General features: G+C 59.0%; 1 protein-coding gene across 1 annotated transcript; it reads left to right on the top strand.

Annotated features, from left to right (window-relative positions):
• Positions 1 to 500: 500 nt before the first annotated feature.
• Positions 501 to 21,660, top strand: SLC29A2 (solute carrier family 29 member 2; the record flags this gene model as incomplete). The annotated part of the gene is given in 14 exon segments (XM_084252172.1): positions 501 to 951; positions 4,859 to 4,967; positions 15,123 to 15,353; positions 15,355 to 15,481; positions 16,743 to 16,903; positions 17,085 to 17,224; positions 17,481 to 17,615; positions 18,221 to 18,318; positions 18,528 to 18,612; positions 19,123 to 19,259; positions 19,470 to 19,575; positions 19,669 to 19,754; positions 20,436 to 20,635; positions 21,218 to 21,660. Coding segments are annotated over 14 exon segments (2,178 nt in total). The 3' UTR covers positions 21,330 to 21,660.
• Positions 21,661 to 21,865: the final 205 nt, after the last annotated feature.

The raw sequence follows: 21,865 nt of genomic DNA on the forward strand, positions 1-21,865 counted from the left end.
AGAGGCCCAGGGCGGCCGGGTGGGCGGTGGAGTCCTCACCTGGAACGTTCCCTCTGCGGCCTTGTCCCGAGAGGCTCCCCAGCGCGCTAGGCCTGGCATCTCGTTTCCTTCCAAGGCTGCCCCAGAAGAGTCTCCCCAGCTGGAGGGAGCAGGAGGGGTCGAGGGGTAGGACGGGGCCTCCTCTCTCCAGGGCTGGAGAGTCCCTGGGGTGGGTGAGGGCGCGGGGGGGGGGGAGGGGCGCCACGCGGCTCCGGCCCGGCCCGCGCGGGGCTCCGGCTCGAGGGCGGGGGCCGCGCCCGGCTCTGGCGGAGCCGCCACTCCGCCGGTTGCCTTTAAAAGGCGCCAGCGCGCGCCGGCAGAAGGGCTGCGGCTCTCTTCCAAAATAGGCAAGAACTGGGAGGCCGCGGGAGACGAGCTGCGAGCGGCGCGGACGTCACGGGGGCCTCCCCCTTCCCGCGCCTGCATCACGTCTCCATGGCAACGGCGTACCCCGGCCGCGCATGAATGAGCGGCGGCCGCGAGACGAGCGGCGCGCGGGCCCCGCGCTCCTCCTGCAGGCGGCGCGGCGCCCAGGCTGCTCTGGGGGTGCGGAGCCGGCGCCGGAGGACGGGGCGCCCCCGTGCTCAGAAGGTTCCCAGACCCCGACCTTCCCGATGGGTCTCTGGGCTCCCGGGAACCCGCAGGCCACGCGGCCCACACCTCCCCGGCCCGCTGGTGCAGGGCGCCTCAGTCCCGGGGCTCCCCCGGAGCCCCCTCTCCCCTCTCGCCGTCAGCCCTCCCTGCTCCCCGAGGTCTGCGGAGCGCAGACCCCCGCGGGCTGCAGCGCCACCGCGGGGCCGCTGGCGGCGCTGCACCGGGGGCCGCGCCCGCCGTCTCTGTCGCCCTCTGGCGGCTGCGGGGGGCAGCGCGGGGAAGACCCGGACCTCCGGACCCTAATCAGACAAAGCCGGGGTACCGCTGGGGCAGCTCAGTCTGGCGGGGGCTCCCGACACGTCAGACGCCGCGCTGGGCGCTGTCTCCTGTCACTTCATCTCCACAGCATCCAGACTGCCACTATCACCACTATCACCACTATCACCACTGTCATCACTGTCATCACTGTCATCACTGTCATCACTGTCATCACTGTCATCACTGTCACCACTGTCACCACTGTCATCACTGTCATCACTGTCACCACTGTCATCACTGTCATCACTGTCATCACTGTCACCACTATCACCACTATCACCACTGTCATCACTGTCATCACTGTCATCACTGTCATCACTGTCACCACTGTCATCACTGTCATCACTGTCATCACTGTCACCACTGTCATCACTGTCATCACTGTCATCACTGTCATCACTGTCATCACTGTCATCACTGTCACCACTATCACCACTATCACCACTGTCATCACTGTCATCACTGTCATCACTGTCATCACTGTCACCACTGTCATCACTGTCATCACTGTCATCACTGTCATCACTGTCATCACTGTCATCACTGTCACCACTATCACCACTATCACCACTGTCATCACTGTCACCACTGTCATCACTGTCATCACTGTCACCACTGTCATCACTGTCATCACTGTCATCACTGTCATCACTGTCATCACTTTTCACCCGCTTCTTCCCCCCGTTTCTCTCCGTGTGGAGAGCGAGGCTCGAGCCGGGCCTGGATCAGTCTGTGGCCTGGGCTTGGTGTCCGCGCGGCCAGCCGGTCTCGCCCGGGCTGGGCCGGCCTCGTGCCCACCCCTGGGCTGCGAGGCCTCCTGTCCCAGCCCCGCTCTTGGTAGACTGGCCTGACTGACTGTCAAGTATACAATAATTGTGAGAAACTCTTGTCAGGCCTGTTGCTTCCTGGTTTTCCAGGGAGGGGCTGACTGAGGCAAGCCGTGGGGACCTTGGTGGTTTGCTCTCACTGGCTTGTGTTGGGGGTTCACAGGAATACTTTGTCCCGGCTTTTGTCCTCAACTTCCCCCCGCGTGCATCAGTATATTATCCAGCTGCTGCTTTCCAGAGGACACCCACGCCGGTGGCCCCGGCTGCCGCTGCTGTCCTCCACTCATGCTTCCTGACGCGACCCGGGGTGCCGAGGGGCCAAGTGTAAGCCACGAGGGCCCCGGAGGGCTGGGGCGGGGGCAGGGGCAGCTGCCCACGAGGTTTAGATGGTTTGGGAATGGACAGGGACCCACCAGCTACAAAGTGCCTTGTCCCCATGTGGCAGCACTGACGCGCCTACCAGGCCCCAGGTCCCAAGGCCCCCAAGGCCATCCAGTCCCATTCACTGGGCGTCAACCCAGCGACATCTTTTCTTCATCCAGGATGGCTCTGCCGCTGACGGGATTTGCTGCTGCCTGGTCACGCTCAGCTGCCCCGGCCAGGCAGGAGCCAGAGGGGAGCTGGGTTCCAGCAGGTTGTGGTTGCACCCCATGCCATGGAGCCAGAGAAGAGCCCGCGAGGCCGGGCTGTGACCCCCAGTGGTGAACACCTGGGGAGTAACCCAATGGCTTGAAATTCAGACTGGGAGGCTAGAGAGAATGATATATTCTGTAAGTGTGTCCATTGCATGGAAGGGTCCTGGCAAGGTAGAATAATGTTACTCTTAGAATTCTACCATCTCCGGGCTTCCCCGGTGGCGCAGCAGTAGAGCGCTGGGTTGCGAAGCTGCCCGCGGCCTCTGCGGCGCCGGTTCAATCCCCGGCTGCTCCCCGGCTGCTCCCCGGCTGCTCCCCGGCTGCTCCCCGGCCGCTCCCCGGCCACCGGAGGAGGGTCCCACATGGCGCGCAGACCTCTCCTGCCGCCCGCTGCTCCCCTCAGCAGTGTCCTTCGGTCCTTCTGCCTGCTCTGCTCCCCGCTCTGGCTCTGGTGAATTCTCTCACCCTCCCGCCCCTCTGACTGTACCCAGTGCTTGTATAAACAAAACAAAAACAAGCAAACAAATAAAGAAAAACATGCCTCTATTAAAAAAAAATCTTTAAAAAAAAAAGAATTCTACCATCTCCAAAAGATTTTACTATAAAAATAATAAATATGCAAATATATGGAAGCAGTTTAAAGAATAACCACCAAGTGGATTCCGATGTGCTCACATCCCATTTTAAGAAATGAAATGCCTTCGGCCTGTCTGTCCTCTCCCGACTCTGTCACCTACCGCTCTGCTCAGAGCAGCCACTGTTTTGAGCGGTTCTTTTTTCATTCTCTTGCTTTTTATAGTTTTATCATCTCTGCGTCCTTAAGCAATACATGGCTTCGTCCTGATTGCTTTTGAATCTTACATAAGGCAGGAACACTGTGTGTATGTTTCTACAACTTCCTTTTTTTCCTTCATGATATCGGGGGCGGGGGTGCCAGTAGAGGTCCTGTCAGGAAATAGAAACCACACCAGTGATCTATAGAGGGAACTGAATATAGAGAATTTCTAGTGAACAAGAGGACCTCGCTCCTGGAGGGTGAGCACACAGCACACAGCAGCAGGAGATGTCTACGTGCTGGGTCCACTGATGCCCCTGCCAGCATGTGCGGGACTGTGGCCCCCGGCACTCGGTGTTGTCAAGACTCATGATACACTGGAATCCCACTCAGCTCTGAAATATATACATACACTCTTGCCTTTCACCACAACATGGATGGACCTGGAGGGGTGCTGCTAAGTAAAATAAGTCAGGAGAAGGACAAATACAAAATGGCATCTCTTATACGTGGAATACAGAGAAACCAAACAAAGGATCACAAACCAACAACAAACCCAGAAAGCTGATTGTAGGACGGAGGCCACCAAGGGGAGAAGGGCCAGTGCAGTGGGGAGGGGACAGGATGGACCGGGGTGGAGGCCTTGAGTGCCCGAGTGGCGGGAGTGGTGTGGTATCCAACACCTGAAGAGCTGCGACCCCATATCTCTTGACTCATGTACAAACAACAACAACAACAACAAAGCAAGACTGCCAACCTGCTGGGTGCAGAGACATGTCCTTGTGGTTGCACACTGAATACTGATGCCGTCGAGTTCCTGGCCAAGTTCTGGTAGCATTGCCCCTTCTAGGATGTCCATGTCTTTGTCTGTTTTCTGTTTTCCTTCCTTACGGGAAAGCAATTCTCTTTCTAGTGCGCAGCTCCCGTGACTTCCCAGGCAGAGACCTAGTGCAGGAAGTGCTCTTACTCCTGTACGCACAAAGGGACGCTGGGTAGGGGGTCTCGTGGTTATGGAATAAAGGGGAGCGCTGGAAAAAACAGGCCTTCAGAGATGACCTTCCAAATGGCGCAGAGGCTGGCCCCCGCCTCCAGCAGCTCAGCGGCTGTTGGAAACGGTGCCTCCATGAACAGAGAAGGGAGTAGATTCCTTCGAATTCGTGATTTGTCTTCCTTGGGTGGATACCCAGTAGTGGAGTTGAAAAATAATATAGTAGATGTGTCTTTAATGTTATTAAATTCTCCTGTTCAAGTGAGTGTGTGGCTCCTGCCCCTGGCCAGCCCAGGCCCTGCACTGCTGGCACGGTGACCCGCGCTTCCCCTCCGCCAGGCCGGCTTGCTGTTCTCTTCCAAAATGTCATTATTCTCTTCCAATTATTCTCCAAGATAAAGTCAAAATCAGTTTCCAAATAAAACAAGCCTTCATGTTTCCATTAGGCGGCACTGAAGCAGCGTGTGAAGCAGCTGAGGAGGCTGTCTTCTCGCTGATGCGCTCCCTCGCCTCCTCACTCTGGCCAGCGGGAAACCGGTCCTTCATTTGGCCGCAAACACCTTAAGAAGGGGCTTGTCTTCCACCAAAGTGGTTTTCAGGCAGCGCCAGCTGGGCCTCCAGGCATGGAAACAGCCCGGGGTGAACGAACCAGCTAATTTCTCAGCCTGGGTTTCCCGCCCAGTGCCTGAGGATGAAGAAACAGCTTCCCTGAGCCTCCTGGGCCTCCTGGGGCTGCGGGAAGTTCGAGGCCGACTCACACAGCCCCTGAAGGGTCCTGGCGTGGTGCAAAGGTTAGCGGGTTCACCAGAGACCCAGTGGGGAGCAGGGAGCAGAACAGGAGAGGTCTGCTGCGCCATGGGGGTCAGCTCCCTGGCTGGGGATCGAACTCGTGCTGCAGTGGCTTCATGGTGCCGAGACTTAACCCCTGCCCTCAATCCATCCTGAAGGAAAAACCCAGTTTTCTCAGCGGGGGTGAGAGGGGGTGGTGGGGTGGGGGGAACACTTCTAGTCAGCGTTAGACTGCCCCCTTGTGGAAGCCCCAGGTAAGGCAGAGTGTCGACCTTGGGGCCTTGGAGCAAGCAGACAAAACAAGGGGCATGGTTGGACCCCTCACCACCGCCTCGCTGTCCTTCTCTCACAGGCCTCCTCCCTGCGCCGAGTGACTCAGGAGTGACTGAGTGTGGAAACATGGATGCTCCGAGTCCCGTCCCCTCTGTACGTGTCACAACTACATCTTCAGCGGGGGCCCCTGACAGCACCACCCTACCAGCTCAGGGGGGACAGGGGGAGTGTCCCAGGATCTGGGGAACACAGCGACCACAGAACCTTATGCAAGCGAACCTCACGGCGCCTGGTTCCTCAGAAGGAAAGAGCACAGGTAATAAGAGAGCTTGACACCCGCCCAGGACGTCAAGGGGGCCCCTCAGGGCCGTGGCCCTCCTCCGGAGGCTGGCTGAATGCAGTCTCCTCAGATCCTGCGCGCTGGGAGGCTGGCCGTGGATGGACGCCATGCCAGAGCCATCAGCCCCAAGCGAAAACAGTTCTAAGCTGAGCGTTTGCTCTTCTTACCCCATCCCACCGGCACGTTGTGTAACGTGCGCTGCTTGAGGGCCTGGGCTCAGAGCCGGACGCCTGGGCTCCAGTCCCCGCTGCGAGACCACACAGTGACTCACTTCTTCGCGCATCAGTTTCCTCGACAGTAAAATGGGGGCGTTAGCGGCACCCCCCCCAAATAAGGTTGTGAATGATCAAATGAGTTGATACGTGGAAAGTGGCCGGCACTTGGCGCTCCGCAGATGTCACTCTCCAGCCCCTGGAAGAGAAGCAGCCAAGCTAACCACAACAGGCCGAGCCTCTGACAGCCACCGGCCCCGGGAGCCTGTGCCCAGGTCCCGCTGCTTCCTTGCTGCCAGCGACTCGAGAGCCCCTTTTTCTCTCAAGCCCGGCCTTGCGCAAGCTGGATCTCTACCCATGCGGGTCTAGGTGTCGTGGCCAGTCCACACTGACCGGAGGGCAGCCCTCCCCTCCGGGCCGGCCAAAGCCCTCGGACCCTGGAAAATTTGGTTTTCTCCTGCCACCATTCAGGGCTGAGGCCAGGTTGGCGGGCTCTGGCCCAGGCCGCAGTTCAAACAGCTGACATCAGACTCGCGCCTTCGGCACTGACCAAGGCACGACGCCCTGGCTGTGGCCACTCCAGCCCCGAGGATGCAGTGGGCGCGGCGAGCACACGCGGGAGCCACTATGGACTTGGCCACAGAAGGAGAAATACTGGTCCCGCCTCAGGGCGACCTGATGCCACTGGGGCCTGGCTGGGAGGAGGCGGGAGGAAGGATCTCGCTGAGGAAGGCGCATGTCCAGGAGTCGGTGCTGCTCAGGCGGAGGGCAAGACTCACGTGGGTCTTGAGAACGGAGGACAGCGAGTATCTATGAGGACCGTGGGAACTAGCAGTGGGTGTGTCTGCGGGGCCTGGCGGGCTGAGGGGGGAGCCGGCCGGGAGTGGGGGTTGTTGGCGGGCCCCCCTGGGGAGGATCTGGCAGGCTGCTCAGTCAGCTCCAACTCTGAGGTGCGGGAAGCGATCCAAAAGCCTCAACAGGAAATTGATATAATTCGATTTTCATTTGTGAAAGGTCACTACGGCCCTCAGTGCCTCGGCTCAGTGTCTAAATACCCTCCTCCACAGAAAGCAGCCGGGCCCCTGGGGGGATTCAGGGCTGGGGCCAGGAAAACACAGGAGCAATTTGCAGTACCAGAGGCAAGGAAGGACTCCAGGCAGCAGCAGAATGGGGCTTGCTGAAGGGACCTGGAGCCCCCGCGGGCAACGCTGGAACAGCTTGAGCAACAAGGAAAACATGGTGGTGCTGGGTTATAATTCAATACACACTGACTCCTTGATGATTTAAATAAGCAATTGGCTAATAGACAGGAGAGAAGAATCTTATGGAATAATTCCAAATAACCTATGTACTCTTCCCCTGCTGGCCTGGGGACGGGGGGTGCTTCACCCCACCATTGACTCCAGGCTGGGTTTGCCAGCTGCCCTCCGAGGACTGAGTGCAGAAAGAGGGGGTGGTAGCCTTCGAGCTGCTAAAGCTGGCAGCATGACCTTAACCAGTGACCAGAGTTAACAGCGCGTGGGTGTCCCTGGGCTATGATGAGGCGGGTACCCGGCCATTATGGTGTGTCCCCCAATAACACCAATCATAGGGGGCCCCCCTGGTGGTGCAGGGGGTTAAGACACAGCACTATGAAGCTATCCACGAGTTTGACCCCTGGCCAGCAAACCTCTCCTGTCTCCCTGCTGCTCCTCTCAGCAATGGATTTCAGTGGATTTTCACCTGTTCTGCTCCCCACTCTGTCTCTGGTGAATCCTTTCACCTCCCGCACCTCTGGCCTGTACCCCAGTTCTTGCATGCATAAATAAATAAATCTTTAAAACAAAACAAAACAAAAAACCACCAATTATTAGAAAAACAGAAAAACCCGATCTGTGGGACATTCCACAAAATCCCTGCTCAGTCCTCCTCAAGCCTGTCTGAGTCATGAAAAGGAAGGAAAGGCTGAGAAAAAGTCAGCCCAGAGGGGCTGCAGGCTTTGTTAATAGTGATGCGTGGACGATGGTTTGACAAGCGCGCCGTGGGGATGTGGGCTGAGGTTTACAGGAACTCTCTGTACTGTCTTAAAATAAAAGGTTTTCTTTATCTGAAAAGGAAAGTCACTTTAGAGACACAAGCAACAAAAGATGAAATGCCGGGCAGAAACTTAACAAGAAACGCGTGTGATGCTTGTCAAGGAGAATAAAGGGACATAAACAAACTTGAGTGGAGAGAAAGGACCGTCTTGTTCTTGGATAGGAAGAGCCAACATCGTGAGGCTGTCAATTCTCCAAAAATAATCTCTATTTTTAATGTAATTCCAATAAAAACACAAACAGGATTTTAGAGACCTAAACAAGCTAATTCTGGCGTGCGGATGGGAGAAACCAGCGAGACCGTCAAGGATGTTTCCGACAGAGGAGGGCGGGCAGGAGTGCCGGGCTGTCGGGAAGGCGGTGGAGGGAGGCGGCGGCCTTTGGACCCGGGAGCTGGACCCAGGCAGTCGCAGGGGCCCGGCCCCCTACCCCCATCCTTGGAATGTGCTCCAGATTTTTTTTCCGGCTCCCAGAAGCTGCCGAAGGATATATCCCTGAGAGAAAATGTGCTGCTGGGACCATCTGGATGAGTACGTGACTCAACCCAACTGAAACTTCTATATAAACTTTTAAGACTTGGCAGGAAGGTGCCTGCCACCACCCCGAGTCTCCTAAATCGGTTCCTTTAGTTACTGAAATGGCCTCTTCCTGTCCAGAGTGTTCTGCCTTTTCCTCCTTGTCCTCCTCGGGAGGGGGCCGGTTCAGATCACACCTGGGAGCTCCAAGGCCGCACCCAACATACCCGCACCCAACAAGGCTGCACCCAACAAGGCCATACGTTACAACGCCGTTAAGGCCGGAGTCACGGGGGCAGAGAGGGGCAGGGGCAAAGAGGGAGGGAGGCACAGCGGACGGTGAGGGTGGTCATTGGGTGACTTGGTGGCAGGTGCACTGTGGTAGCATGTGCAGGGGGATCCTATGCTCCCAAAACACAAACAACCGTGTGAACCAACATTATCTCAATAATAATAATAATAATAATAATAATAACACATTATATAGCAGGGATGGCTCACAGGGTAGGATACAAAATGTAAATACCTGTACTCTAAGATAGGAAGGAGAAAGTCCCTCAGGAACACACCTTCACTGCCACCAGCAGGTCACATCTGTCCTCTACGGTCTATGGACCAAGAAGGTTTTTTTACATTTTTTTTTAACATACTATTTTTTTTAAAGATTTCTTTATTCATGCATACAAGAGCTGGGGTACAGGCCAGAGATGCGGGGGGTGAGAGTGTTAGGGGGAAATGATGTCCTGAGGATTCACCAGAGACAGAGTAGGGAGCGGAACAGGCAGACGGACCGAAATACGCTGCTGAGGGGAGCAGCGGGCAAGGAGAGGTCTGCGCGCCGCGCCGTGTGGGTTGCTCCCCGGCCAGGTTGGAATCCGCGCCGCAGAAGCGACAGACAGCTTCACAGCACTGAGCTCGCGCGCCAGGGAAGCCCACTTTTTTACATTTTGAATGTTGAAAAAATCAGAAGAAAATAGTATTTGACCACACAGGTAAATTATATGACATTCCAATTTTAGTGTCTTAAATAAAGTCTTGCTGGAACACACATGCACACACACTAGTGTAAGCGCAAACCTGAAGCTCTGAGGTGAGAGTGGGCGTGCCCAGAAACCGAGGACAGTTTACTATTATTATTACTACTAGTGTGAATAAATCTCTTCCGGGACGATCACAGCCGTGTCACCCAATGCTACAACTGAGGTGCCGGGCCTGACAGAGCTGAGGACAAGGGTCCCAGAACAGCGGTTCTCAATCTGGGACAGTTGCGCCTCAGGGGACGTTTGCTTGTCCAAGGGAGACACTGTTGATTATCACACCTGGGGACGGGGCTACTGGCACCCAGTGGGTGTGACCCGGGATCCAGCTAAAACTCCAGGACAGCCTCCCAACAGCGTTTCCGGCCAAAAGTGGACTGTGCTGAGGCTGAGAGAGTCTGACCTCAGGAGGCACAGGTGTGGGAGTGCAGGTGGGGGAGGAGGCACGGCCTGCACTAGAATAAAACCCAAAACACTTGATGGAAGCTTCGAGTAGAAAAATTCAGGATGGAGGGTTTCACAAGAACAAAAACCAGAGATGGGGGTAGGGTGATTAACCAGTTGTTAAACCAGCTCTGGAAGTTTCCAGGATTGTGAGGTGGGGGCAGAAGGATTATCAGTTACAGAAAACCAACCCAACCAGACCCCAAAGAGATAAAATTCCACAAAGAAATTAATCCCTCCCAAGCGCACTGTGGAGGCACACCCCTGGCTCTGGCAAAATGCAGGTCTTCTCCGGTAAGACTGCCCGCCGGCGTCCATGCAAGTGCCTCTGTCTCTCCCCTTTCTCTTGTTCCTCACAAGCCTTTAAAATGCAGGCTTTGCCTGTTTGTGTTTATACAAATGTCTTTTAATAAACTCACCAAGTACCCGCGGAATAAGAAGTTCCCCGAAGTCTTTCTGAGAGGGACCCAAGAACCCCACTCACTGAGCCCCAGCATCTGAACTCCGTCATCTGCAACATTTATCCAAGATAAATGCAAGGTGGCATTGCACAGTGAGAGCTACAGCTACCTCCACTTGTCAGGAATGAATCTCAAACACCTGTTGACCCTTTAAAGAGCAAGTTGCATTTATATGAAGCCAAAACCAGGAAGACTGAAAACCATGTCTGGGTGGATGCATCAAACGGTGTGACTGAACCCGGAGCGCCCGCGGGGATCTGTAACCAGCTCACTTGAACGCCCTTCTCCCAGCTACTGCGTGTGTGTTGGGGGAGAGGGCATGACACTCAGGACAGTAACCCTCCTTCAGGAATTTGAAAAATACTTTGCAGTCACTTTAGCACCCACGAGGGTGGTAAAACCATTTAGTGGGTAAATTCAGGGGCAACTGTTCCCAAATGCACAGGACTGATCCCCACAAGGAAAACCTCTCCTGCATTTCATACAACTTTTAAGAGACTCCTTTGGTATTCAAACTCAGAATGGATTTTAGATCAAAATGTAAAATGCAGGGGCCTCCCTGGTGGCGCAGTTGAGCACAGCGCTGTGAAGCTGTCCACAGCCTCAGCAGTGCCGCTTGGATTCCCGCCAGCCATGGCGCAACCCACATGGCAAAGCAGATCTCTCCTGTCTCACCCGCTGCTCCCCTCAGCAGTGTATTTTGTCAGTCTGCCTGTTCTGCTCCCCGCTCTGTCTCTGGTGAATCCTCTCATCCTCCTGCACATCTGGCCTGTACCCTGGTTCTTGTATAAATAAATATTTTTTTTTAAAATGTAAAATGCAAATCAACAAAACTTCTAGAAGATTACACAGAAACAAAACTAGGTGAACTTGGATCTGGCAGTATTTCAATGCAATATCAAAAGCATGATCCATGAAAGAAAAAAGTGGGTAAGATGAACTTGATTAAAATGAACAACTTCTGCTCTGTGAAAGGCACTGTTGAGTGAATGAATAAACAAACCACAGATCAGGAGAAAAGTTGCAAAATACCTATCTGGTAAGGGATTTGTGTCCAAAATATACAAACACTTAAATCAACAATAAGAAGCCAAACAACACAATTCAAAAGCCAGCAAAAGAGCTGAACAAGGTACCTTGCTAACGATCTACAGGTGATAGATAAGCAAATGACCAGATATCATTCAGGAACTGCAGATTCAAACAAGATAACACTACACACCTGCTGGGATGGCTAAATCTGAAACACTGACAGCATCAAATGCTGACAAGGATGTGGAGCATAGGAACTCTCATTCATTGCTGGTGGGAATGCACAATGGTGCAGGCTCTTCAGAACACAGTCTCAGAGTTTCTTATGAAATATACATAGTTTTATCATGTGATCCAGCCAACTCATTCCTGGATATGTATCTACTTGAGGTGAAGATTTATTCCCACGCATGGGAATGTTCATGGCAGCTTTATTTATGATAACTGAGGGTAGAACAAACTGGTATGTCCTGCAGGGATAAATGGATAAACAGATTGCTATCACCCAGACAATGGAATAAAAGACATGAACTATTGAACCACAAGAAGACACCGAGGAGCCTTAATGCATATTGCTATGTCAAAAAGTCAGTCTGGGGCTTCCCCAGTGGCGCAGCGGTTGAGCGCTGGGTTGCGAAGCTGCCCGCAGCCTCTGCAGTGCCGGTTCGATCCCCGGCTGCTACCTGGCCACCGAAGGAGGGTCCCACATGGCGCGCAGGCCTCTCCTGCCGCCCGCTGCTCCCCTCAGCAGTGGACTTCGGTCCTTCTGCCTGCTCTGCTCCCCGCTCTGGCTCTGGTGAATTCTCTCACCCTCCCGTGCTTCTGACTGTACCCAGTGCTTGTGTAAATAAATAAATAAATCTTTTAAAAAAATCAGCAAATTGTTGGGGTTTCAGAGGATGAAGGGGATGGAGGAGGAGGTGAAGCAGGAGGAACTTTCAGGGTGGTGAAGCTACTCCATGTGAAACTGTAACCTCGATTACATGACATGAGGCCTTTGTCGGATACATGGAGTTGTACAACACAGAGCGAAGTGTAATGTAAACTTTGAACAATGCCTCATAATAATGCATCAATACCGGCTCATTAATTATCACACATGTGCCAGACTAACACAAGATGCTAATAATAGGAGACACTGGGAGAGGCGCAGGGGGAGATCTGGAACTCTATTACTATTTGCTCAACAATCCTGTAAGTCTCAAACTGTACTCAAAATAAAATCTATTCGTTATTTTTAAAAACCATGCTGAGAGATTTCTAAGCCTGGACCATAATCCCATTTACACAGTGTGTTGCGTCTGGGTCCGGTCAGCGGCTGCTGTCTCTGCAGAGGACAGCTGCACTTTCTGGACTGGAATTTTGCCAAGACGTAGTCATCGTTTCAGAACTTCCCATTAGTAAGCGCCAAGGATGCCCTTTGAGGGTGTGCGCGGGCATTCACTGAGTTTTATAAAGAGGGGCTGGGAAGTCACTGCTTCACTGTGCACCAGTAATGGCTTTCAAACACATTATTTTGTTACGACCTACTTGTATTTTTCCCAAGTCATGCAATTAGGATTCTACATTGATATTACATATTTTTGTATGTAGCTTGGTCTTATTATCTGTGAATTTCATCACTGCATAGTAACAAAATATTTGCAGTGCACAGGATGACTAAGTCTGATGGAGTTGAGAGCCTCGCCTATAAAATGAAATCCAGACTCCTTACTCAGTGCCCTGGCCTGTTGCAACCAGCCTAACTGTCCCAGAGCCCCTGCCAAAGCCATCTGCATGCACGCCCGGGAATGTGTCCGTCAGCCTCGGCGTTCTCAGAGCCTGGTTGGGTACAGAATGTCCTCCCTGCCTCCCCTGGGTTCTGCACCTCAACAAACCAGGCACCCCCCCATCTTCCTTTCAAACTTATGCCACAGAAGAGCCCCCGACAGCTCCGTCAACTTTCTTTCGATGATGCATTTTTCCTAAACGATTTATTTCCCATTAATATTTAATGTCAATGTAAATTTATTTTAAAATGTAAATAAATGATTTAAAATTTAGTTTTCTTTTAATAAATTTCTCTTTACTTTTCTATTTGATTCCTATTAATTTTAGTAAAAGTGTATGAGGTTATTAAATTGTAAATATGTTTCTTTTTTTTTATAGAGGCATTTTTTTTATTTATTTGTTTTGTTTATACAAGCACTGGGTGCAGTCAGAAGCGCGGGAGGGTGAGAGAATTCACCAGAGCCAGAGCGGGGAGCAGAGCAGGCAGAAGGACCGAAGTACACTGCTGAGGGGAGCAGCGGGTGGGGCAGGAGAGTTCTGCATGCCATGTAGACCCTAGCCAGCAGCCTAGCAGGCAGCTTCGCAACCCAGCGCTCAACCGCTGCGCCACCGGGGAGGCCCAATATGTTTCTTTTTTCAAGGGAAACTTTATAATATTATTACTAGGAAACTAGCATGGGTTGCCCTAGAAATAAAGTAACTACAAAAATTGTCAGCAAAATGTTTGTGTCCCGATGTGTGTGTGTGTGTGTGTGTGTGTGTGTGTGTGAAAGGGAGAGGGGGGGGAATTATGTTTGCACAGAACTGATATCCCCCCGGGACATGGTCGGAGGGCTTGAAAGCAAACTGAAAAGGGAGGAACCGAGAACAAAGCCGGCTCTGCCTGTGTGTGGCTGCAAAGGCCTCTTCCCTCGCGGAGCACCTGCCAGGGACTGCTCTGGGCGGCCGCGGCGCTGGGTTCTGGAAACAAGGCTGCCCCAGACAGACTGTCCCCCACCCCGGGGCCCGTCGGCGGGAGAGAACAAACACGCGTGACCTGCAAACGCCAAAACCTTCACCGCTCGGAGCCGATCTGCGGCTGGGCGTCTCGGGCTTTGCCTGCAGCACAGACCCGATGCCCGCAGGCGCCGGGCATCGCGTGGTCCGGAGTCTTTGCAAAGTCTTCCACGCGCGGGAAGGGGCGCGGGGCGCATCCCAAGGTGCTGGACGCCGCCCGGCGCGTGGCTGCCTAAAGCAATTTCTTGTTCAGCGGCGGAGGAGCGAGCGCGCCGCGCAGGCCGGGCGGGCCCGGCTCACCTCCGGGTCTCCCTCTGCCCGAGCCCTCGCCGACCCGCCGCTGGCCCTGACCCCGCCCAGCCCCACCGCCTCCGGGAAGCCCGCCTGGACGCCCCGGCGCCCCGGCCTCGGCCTCGCGCCCCACAGGCCCAGCGCTTCCCCGGCGCCCGCTGGGAAGGTCCGCTTGGGGCTCCTCGGGCCGGGCACCCGGGCCTCCCCCGGCCTCCCGGGGGCCAGCTCGGCGCCGCCCGCCAGGCCGGCTGGCAACTGGAGGCCTCCGGGCTCCCCGCGTCGCCCGCGGGGCTCGGGGACGCCGACTTTGGGGGGCGCCAGCGCGTCTCTGGCCCCAGCCCGAGGCACCCCGCGGGTCCGGCGCAGAGCGCCCCTCCCGGCCCGCGGTGACCCGCAGGCGCCCGCGGGGGGAGGCGGGGGGCCTCTCGGGCGGCGGCCCCGGGCGGCGCGGCGGGCGGGGGTCCCCGCGGGGTCCAGCGGGCGCGGCGCGGGGCGGGGCGGGGGCGGGGCGAGCCCGGAGCCCGCCGGGGGCGGAGCCGCTCGGCGCCCGCAGAGCCGAGGCCCGCGGAAACCCGCCAGGATCGCGCTCGGCTGCTCCCGCCCCCCGCCCTCTCTCGGGGAGACGGACCCCGGCCCCCCCCCGCCCGCGAGGCCGGCCTCGGGCCGCCCGGGCCTCGGCCCCCGCCGTGCGGGGCGGCCGCCCCCCTCCAGCCGCGCGCGGCGATGGCGCGAGGAGACGCCCCGCGGGACAGGCGAGTCGGGGCGGCGGGTGCTTCGGGCACTGGGCCGTGGGCCGCGCACGCCCGCCCCCCGGGGTGCGCGAGGGCGCCCAGAGGCCCGCCCGGGACTACAAATCCCGTCAGGCGCTCCCCGCGGCCCGCGGCGCCGGGGCTGGGAGTCCGCGCCCGCGGGGGGCGGCCTGGGAGGCGGAGGGGCCGGGCGCCCCGGCGGCGCGTCCTCGGGGTGACCTTCCGCCCGCTCCCCACAGCTACCACCTGGTGGGCGTCAGCTTCTTCGTCCTGGGGCTGGGCACGCTGCTGCCCTGGAACTTCTTCATCACCGCCATCCCGGTGAGGCTCGCGCGCGCCCACCCGCCTCGGCCCCGGGCCACCCGCCCCCCGGACTCCCCTGTGTGCCCGTGTGTTGCGCCGCCGAGCGTCGGAGAGGGGCGGTGCTCGCGGAGGTCCTGGAAACCGAGTTTCGGGGTGTCCATGCCCCGGCGGGCGGGCCCGGCGCGGGGGTCCTGTGGCACCAGCCAGAAGCCGCGCCCGGCCCAGCCCCGTCTGGCCGGCGACCCCGAGTGGGTTGTCGGAGCCTCCCGTTCCTTGGAAGCGGCATGAAGGGCGCTCGCCCCTGCGGCACATGTCTGAGGCGCAACTCCCGGGGGCCAGCCCTTGGCCCCGGGGCCTGGAGACACCCCCGGGGAAGCCGCTCTCCTGGGGGGGGGGGTGAGGCTCCCCGGCGAGGGCAGAAGCGTGGGGCCGGGCTGTCCCTATATGTCCAGTCTGAGGACTTTCCTGAGGCCTCTTTCGTGCCTGGCTCCAGGCCGAGCCCTGGAGACCCAGAGATGAACCAGCCCCTGCTCCTGGGCGCACATGGGCGCCAGCAAGCTATTAATAATGTAATGGGCCGTGCGCACGTGCCACCGGGCCGGGCACAGAGTCCCGAGGGTCCTGGGGGTGGGAGCAAATCCTTGTGCTGCACAGGAGAGGTGGCGAGTAACTTGGGCAAAGGGGAGTCGGAGCCTGTGCTGGGGGAAGGGTGTGTCAGGCAACCTTGCATTGGGGGGGGGGGGGTAGAGAGTTCCAGAGCCTCAGAGAAAGGACCAGAGCCTGGGGGTACCTGGAGCTCAGCAGGATCAAACAGGAGGGGAGGCACAAGGGGAAGCTGGTTCTGGCTCTGAAGGCTGCGCTTGCTCTGCTGAAACCCCGGGGCTTTTCCTGCAGGGCCCGGGGCAGGGCGGGCAGGGGCAGGAGGAAGGGGTGCTTGTGTTTCAGAGAAATGCAGTCAGTCAGCACCTAGGCTTGCAGTAGGTGCTCAGTAAACACTCAGGAATGTGGAAGCTGCTGCAGGGGTGGGGGTGGAACTGGAGCCAGGGCACCGAGGTGGAGGGATGACCCAGAGGGAGCTGGGGGTCCTGAGGGCTTGGCTCTGGCCCAGGCTCTGCCCTTCCCTCAGGGCTCAGGAGCCCTCCTGGGGGGCGGGGATGGTGGGCAGTGAGGGACAAACACAGGGCTGAGCAACCCAAGCATCCATGGAGACAGGAGCTGGGGGTTCCCGTGGTGGGTTTTGGGGTGACCCTGTATCCTCCTCCCCGGGGCATCCTGGCAGTACTTCCAGGGACGGCTCGCAGGGGACAACAGCACCGCCGTGACCCTGGGCACCAACCACACGGGCCCTGCAGACACCTTCAACTTCAACAACTGGGTGACGCTCCTGTCCCAGCTGCCCCTGCTGCTCTTCACGCTCCTCAACTCCTTCCTGTACCAGTGGTGAGGCCCCCCGGGGCTCCCTCCCAGGCACCCCTCTGCAGTCCCTCCCTGCACCAGGCAGGTCCACTGGGACCCAGGGGAGACCCCCCTCCTTCCTCCACTCCACCTGCCTCTCCTCTAGCCCCAACCGCGCCTCCCTCCTCTGGTGGGCGCAGCTGATGCCTGGTGCCACCCTCTGCAGCATCCCTGAGTCGGTGCGGATCCTGGGCAGCCTGCTCGTCATCCTGCTGCTCTTTGCCCTGACGGCGGCGCTGGTCAAGGTAGACATGAGCCCCGGGCCCTTCTTCGCCATCACCATGGCCTCCGTCTGGTTCATCAACTGTGAGCACCTCAGCCCCTCCCCTGTCCCAGACACCACCTCTCCTCGGGGTTCATCACCCCTATCCCCAGAGGGGGAGGGAGAGGTGCTCGCCCAGGCCCCTCGGTGACCTAAGAGCGGCCTCCTAGCCCCTGCCCTGCATCTAGGGCTGCACCTCAGAATAGGAATGACCGGGGCCTCAGGCCTGCCCAAGAACACCTCCTCCAGGGAGCCCCAGCCCCACCCATTGAGCGTGGCCCCACCCCTGTCCCTCCGCAGCCTTCTGTGCAGTTCTGCAGGGCAGCCTCTTCGGGCAGCTGGGCACCATGCCCTCCACCTACAGCACCCTCTTCCTCAGCGGCCAGGGCCTGGCTGGGATTTTCGCTGCCCTTGCCATGCTCCTGTCCATGGCCAGTGAGTTCACTGGGCAGCTGGAGGGCGGGGTGGCCTCTGGGGTTCCGGGCAGCAGAGAGGATGTGCCAGCAGTGAGATGACTTGGTTCTGAATGAAGAGGGAGGCAAAGGGGTTGTGGGCAGCTGGGGATTGGGTTTGGGGGTAGGAGCGGGGCTGTGGCCTGCAGGGAGAATGACTGGGTAGGGCTTGGGTTACCTTGGGGTCCAGGCAGGAATGCCGAGGCCCACGCCTGTGTGTCGCAGAAGGTTGAGGCTGAGGGGAGAGAGAACAGGTCGGGTGTTCAGATAGATTTGGTGGGAACCCCAAGTCTGTCCGGCAGAGGCCACTGGACAAGGCACTTAAGCTCGGGGTCAGTTCCCCATCCCAATGATGATGGCGGCTGTGTTCTCAGATTGCAGTGAGCCTGCATGAAGAGAACGCTCCTGGCACAGAGTAGGTGCTCACAAAGCAGGTGGCGCACACAGGGGAGTGGGATGGGAAGGAGTGGCAGGGCCTGAGGGGACTCTGAGATGCGCATCACCGGAGAACCACCGCCAGCCGGTGGGGGCCGGTGGGGGCTGGTGGAGCCGCCACCACCTCCCCCTGCAGCTGAAGTTCGCACACAGGCGGCGTGGATGCCCAGACCTCCGCCCTGGGGTACTTCATCACGCCCTGCGTGGGCATCCTCCTGTCCATCGTGTGTTACCTGGGCCTGCCCCACCTGGTGAGCCTGGGATGGGGCTGGCGGCCCCACATCAGAGCATCTCGGTTATGCCACTGACTCCGGGACCCTGAGAGAGGATGGGGTGGAGGAGGGGACCTGGGCCCAGTTCTGATCCCCCAAAAAGCCAGTCACTGGGGGGGCCCCAGCCAACCTGGAGGAATCCAGACACTTTGGCTCAGCCCGGCAGGGCCAACGCTCTCCCTTAACAGGAATTTGCCCGCTACTACCTGGCCAAGAAACCATCCCGGGCCCAAGGTCAGGAGCTGGAGACCAAAGCTGAGCTCCTCCAGGCTGGTGAGTCCCGGGCCCTGCAGGAGGCTCGAGCCACCCCTGCTGGGAAGCGCTTCCCCTCCGTCCCCCCTTAGCGCCCTCACCCCAATAGCCTTGTTTGGGCAGAAACAGACGATCCTGGAGGAAGGCCAGAGAGACTGCAGTCCGCCCTGCTGCCCTTTGGGCCTCAGTTTCCCCGTGTAAGATGGGGGGCAGCAGAGTGTCATGCTGGCGAGTCTTGATCACACGCACCTGGGTTCGAATCCCAATTTCACAACAGCCAAGCTGTGTGGCCCCAGGATGCCATTCACCTCTCTGAGCCTCTGTTAGTAAAACCACCGCAACGTGCGATCCGGCTAAGGCGGCTAACGCCACCTGGCAGGTGTGGCTTGCAAGCAGCCGCTCGGCGCCGTCATCACGAATTCTCTCCACCCGCAGCCGGGCTGGAGAACAGTCCCTTGTGTCAAGCGCTCGCAGTGTCCCTCCTCGGCCTGGCTGTCAAAGGCAGGCCCCCGCCATCCTGTCTTGCCCTAGATGAGAAGAACGGGATTCCCACCAGCCCCCAGAAGGCGGCCCTGACTCTGGATCTCAACCTGGAGAAGGAGCCAGAGCTGGAGCCAGAGGAGCCGCAGAAGTCGGGGACACCTTCTGTCCTCGTCGTCTTCCGCAAGGTTTGGCCGAGACAGGGCTCCCAGCGGCCAGCCCCGGGAGAGAGGGCGGCCCTCTCCAGGCTGCGCGGAGACCCTGAATGGAATGGGGCCTCCGGACGCACCGTCCGCCCCCGGGGCAGGGGCAGAGTGGGCCAGAGACAGCCGGGCCAGGGCTGGGGCAGGAGGCTGGGGGCCGCCCTGCCTGCTCACGCTCCTGCCTCCGGCTCCCAGATCTGGCTGACGGCGCTGTGCCTTGTGTTGGTCTTCACAGTCACCCTGTCTGTCTTCCCTGCCATCACAGCCATGGTGACCAGCTCCACCAGTCCCGGGAAGTGGAGTGAGTGTTGGGGAGCAGAAGGGGGCAGGGCGGGGGTGAAGAGGAGAGAGGGGGAGGCCGCGGGGGTCAGGCTGAGCCCTCTCTGCCTCCCAGGTCAGTTCTTCAACCCCATCTGCTGTTTCCTGCTCTTCAACGTCATGGACTGGCTGGGCCGGAGCCTGACCTCTTACTTCCTGTGGGTGAGCCCACCTGGGCTGGGGGATCTGGCGGCTTTAGGAAGGCAGGAGGCCTAAGTGGCCTTAGGAAGCCCAGCTGGTCCGGGCCCGGCGCGGGGACACCTGGCCCTGGAGCCACGCGGGCCGGGGCTTGCGCCGTGAGCTCCTTGGAAGCAGAAGCCGCCTCCCCGTGGGCTCCGTCCCCAGCACCCAGCCCAGGCCCAGCCCTCGGTGCTCAGAGACTTACCTGGAGGCTCCTGCATGAGGCAAGAGCGGGGGCGGGGTCCCGAGTGCTGGATTGGGCTTCCCGAGGCTGCGCTTTTAAGCGGATCTTCCAGAGACACGACCATCCACTCAGTCAGGGAGGAGCTGCTCCGATGCAAGCCAGGCGGGGCCTGGACCCCAGCTGCGGATTCCACTGCCCGAAAGGGATCCATGGAACCCTCAGGGGGTGCTGGGAGGAACTGAGTTTGCAAACTGCAGCGACCGATGACGGGGGCATCCTCAGCCATGGAGGGAGAACAGCTAGAGGTCGGGAGAGGCAGCGGCTGCCGGGCCGGCCTCGCAGTCCAGACGCCCCAGGGAGGTCCCACTGGGGACCGCAGCAGGGGAGGTCAGGGAAAGCGAGGGGTCTCTCTGGGTGCCGAGGGGCCCGGAGCGGACGCCCGGCTCCGGGGACCGTCCTCACCCGCGCTTCTGCCACAGCCAGATGAGGACAGCCGGCTGCTGCCGCTGCTCGTGTGCCTGCGCTTCCTGTTCGTGCCGCTCTTCATGCTGTGCCACGTGCCCGGGAGGTCGCGGCTGCCCGTCCTCTTCCCCCAGGACGCCTACTTCATCACCTTCATGCTGCTCTTCGCCGTGTCCAATGGCTACCTGGTGTCCCTCACCATGTGCCTGGCGCCCAGGTCCGGGGACGGGTGGGCTCCCTGGGGGTCGGCCGGCGGGGCGGGTCCAGGCTGCCTCCAGCCCAGCCCGCGCTGCCCAGGCCCTCTGCCGAGCCCTCTCTGCCGGAGCCGGGCCGTGCGGGCTGGAGCGGGCACCTGCCTCGGTGAGCGGCCCAGGCACCTCTTTCGAGGCCGCCGCTCCAGGCCTGTCTCCCCACTGTCGCCCTGCGGCCCCGCCAGCGCGAGTGCTCGGCGGGAGGAGAGCTAAGGCCTCGGTCAAAGCAGGGCCCCCGGGATTCACTGTGGGGCAGTGGGGCTGAGGCCCCGGGGAGAGAGGTTGGGGACATTTTGTCCAGGGAGAAGGCAGCGGAATTAGAATCTTGGGATGCTGGATCCAGGGTCCCTGAGAGCTGTCCGTGGCCCATGGCCTCATTTTACAGACCAGGAAACAAGTCCAGAGGGAACAGGGCCTGTGACAGTGACCTTGAGGCTGGATCTGGCCCGAGTGGCACTTGGGCGTGCTGGCAGACACGGGCAGAGGGCGCCGGCGGGTGCAGGCTCGGCCTGGCACGCCCTGAGGGTTCCGCCTCCTGTGTTTTCCAGGCAGGTGCTGCCACACGAGAGGGAGGTGGCCGGCGCCCTGATGACCTTCTTCCTGGCCCTGGGGCTCTCCTGTGGGGCCTCCCTGTCCTTCCTCTTCAAGGCGCTGCTCTGAAGGTCTCCTCGGGCTCTCCCGGCGGTGTTCCCCACGGCCCATCCACAGCAGCAGCCGCCCAGCGCAGGGGGAACGGTGGGCCCGGCACGAGCCTCTGCTGGGCCGTGGTCTGGGGGTGCCAGAAGGAGGTGGGCTTTGCTCTCCTTCCCTGGTGGCTGGCCACTTGGGGTGCTACAGGGAAGACTTGACCAGGTGAGGGTCATGCCGGCCCTCACCCAGGAATGGCGCTGACACACACCCCTCGCAGGAAAGGTGTTGGCCGAGGACTAGAGGGCCCAGGGGCCTCACCTTCCTCCCCATCAGGAAGGAACACGCCTGCTAATCTCAAGAAAGCCCCTTGCTGGTCACCGGGGATCGGACCCCCCCCCCCGGCCCCGGCGCCTGGCTGAGGTGTGGTGGGCATGGCCCCACTTTCAGGTTCAGAGCAGAAGTGGGGGCCAGCCAGGGCAGGATCGCCCTTCTCACCCACCCTCGGATCCCAGGGAAGAGGCTGCGGGGAGCTCCAGGGCAGCGGGGGCGGGAAGGCCTGGGACCTG

The sequence above is a fragment of the Talpa europaea genome (assembly GCF_964194135.1).
Source record: "Talpa europaea genome assembly, chromosome: 1".
Classification (NCBI taxonomy): Eukaryota; Metazoa; Chordata; class Mammalia; order Eulipotyphla; family Talpidae; genus Talpa; species Talpa europaea.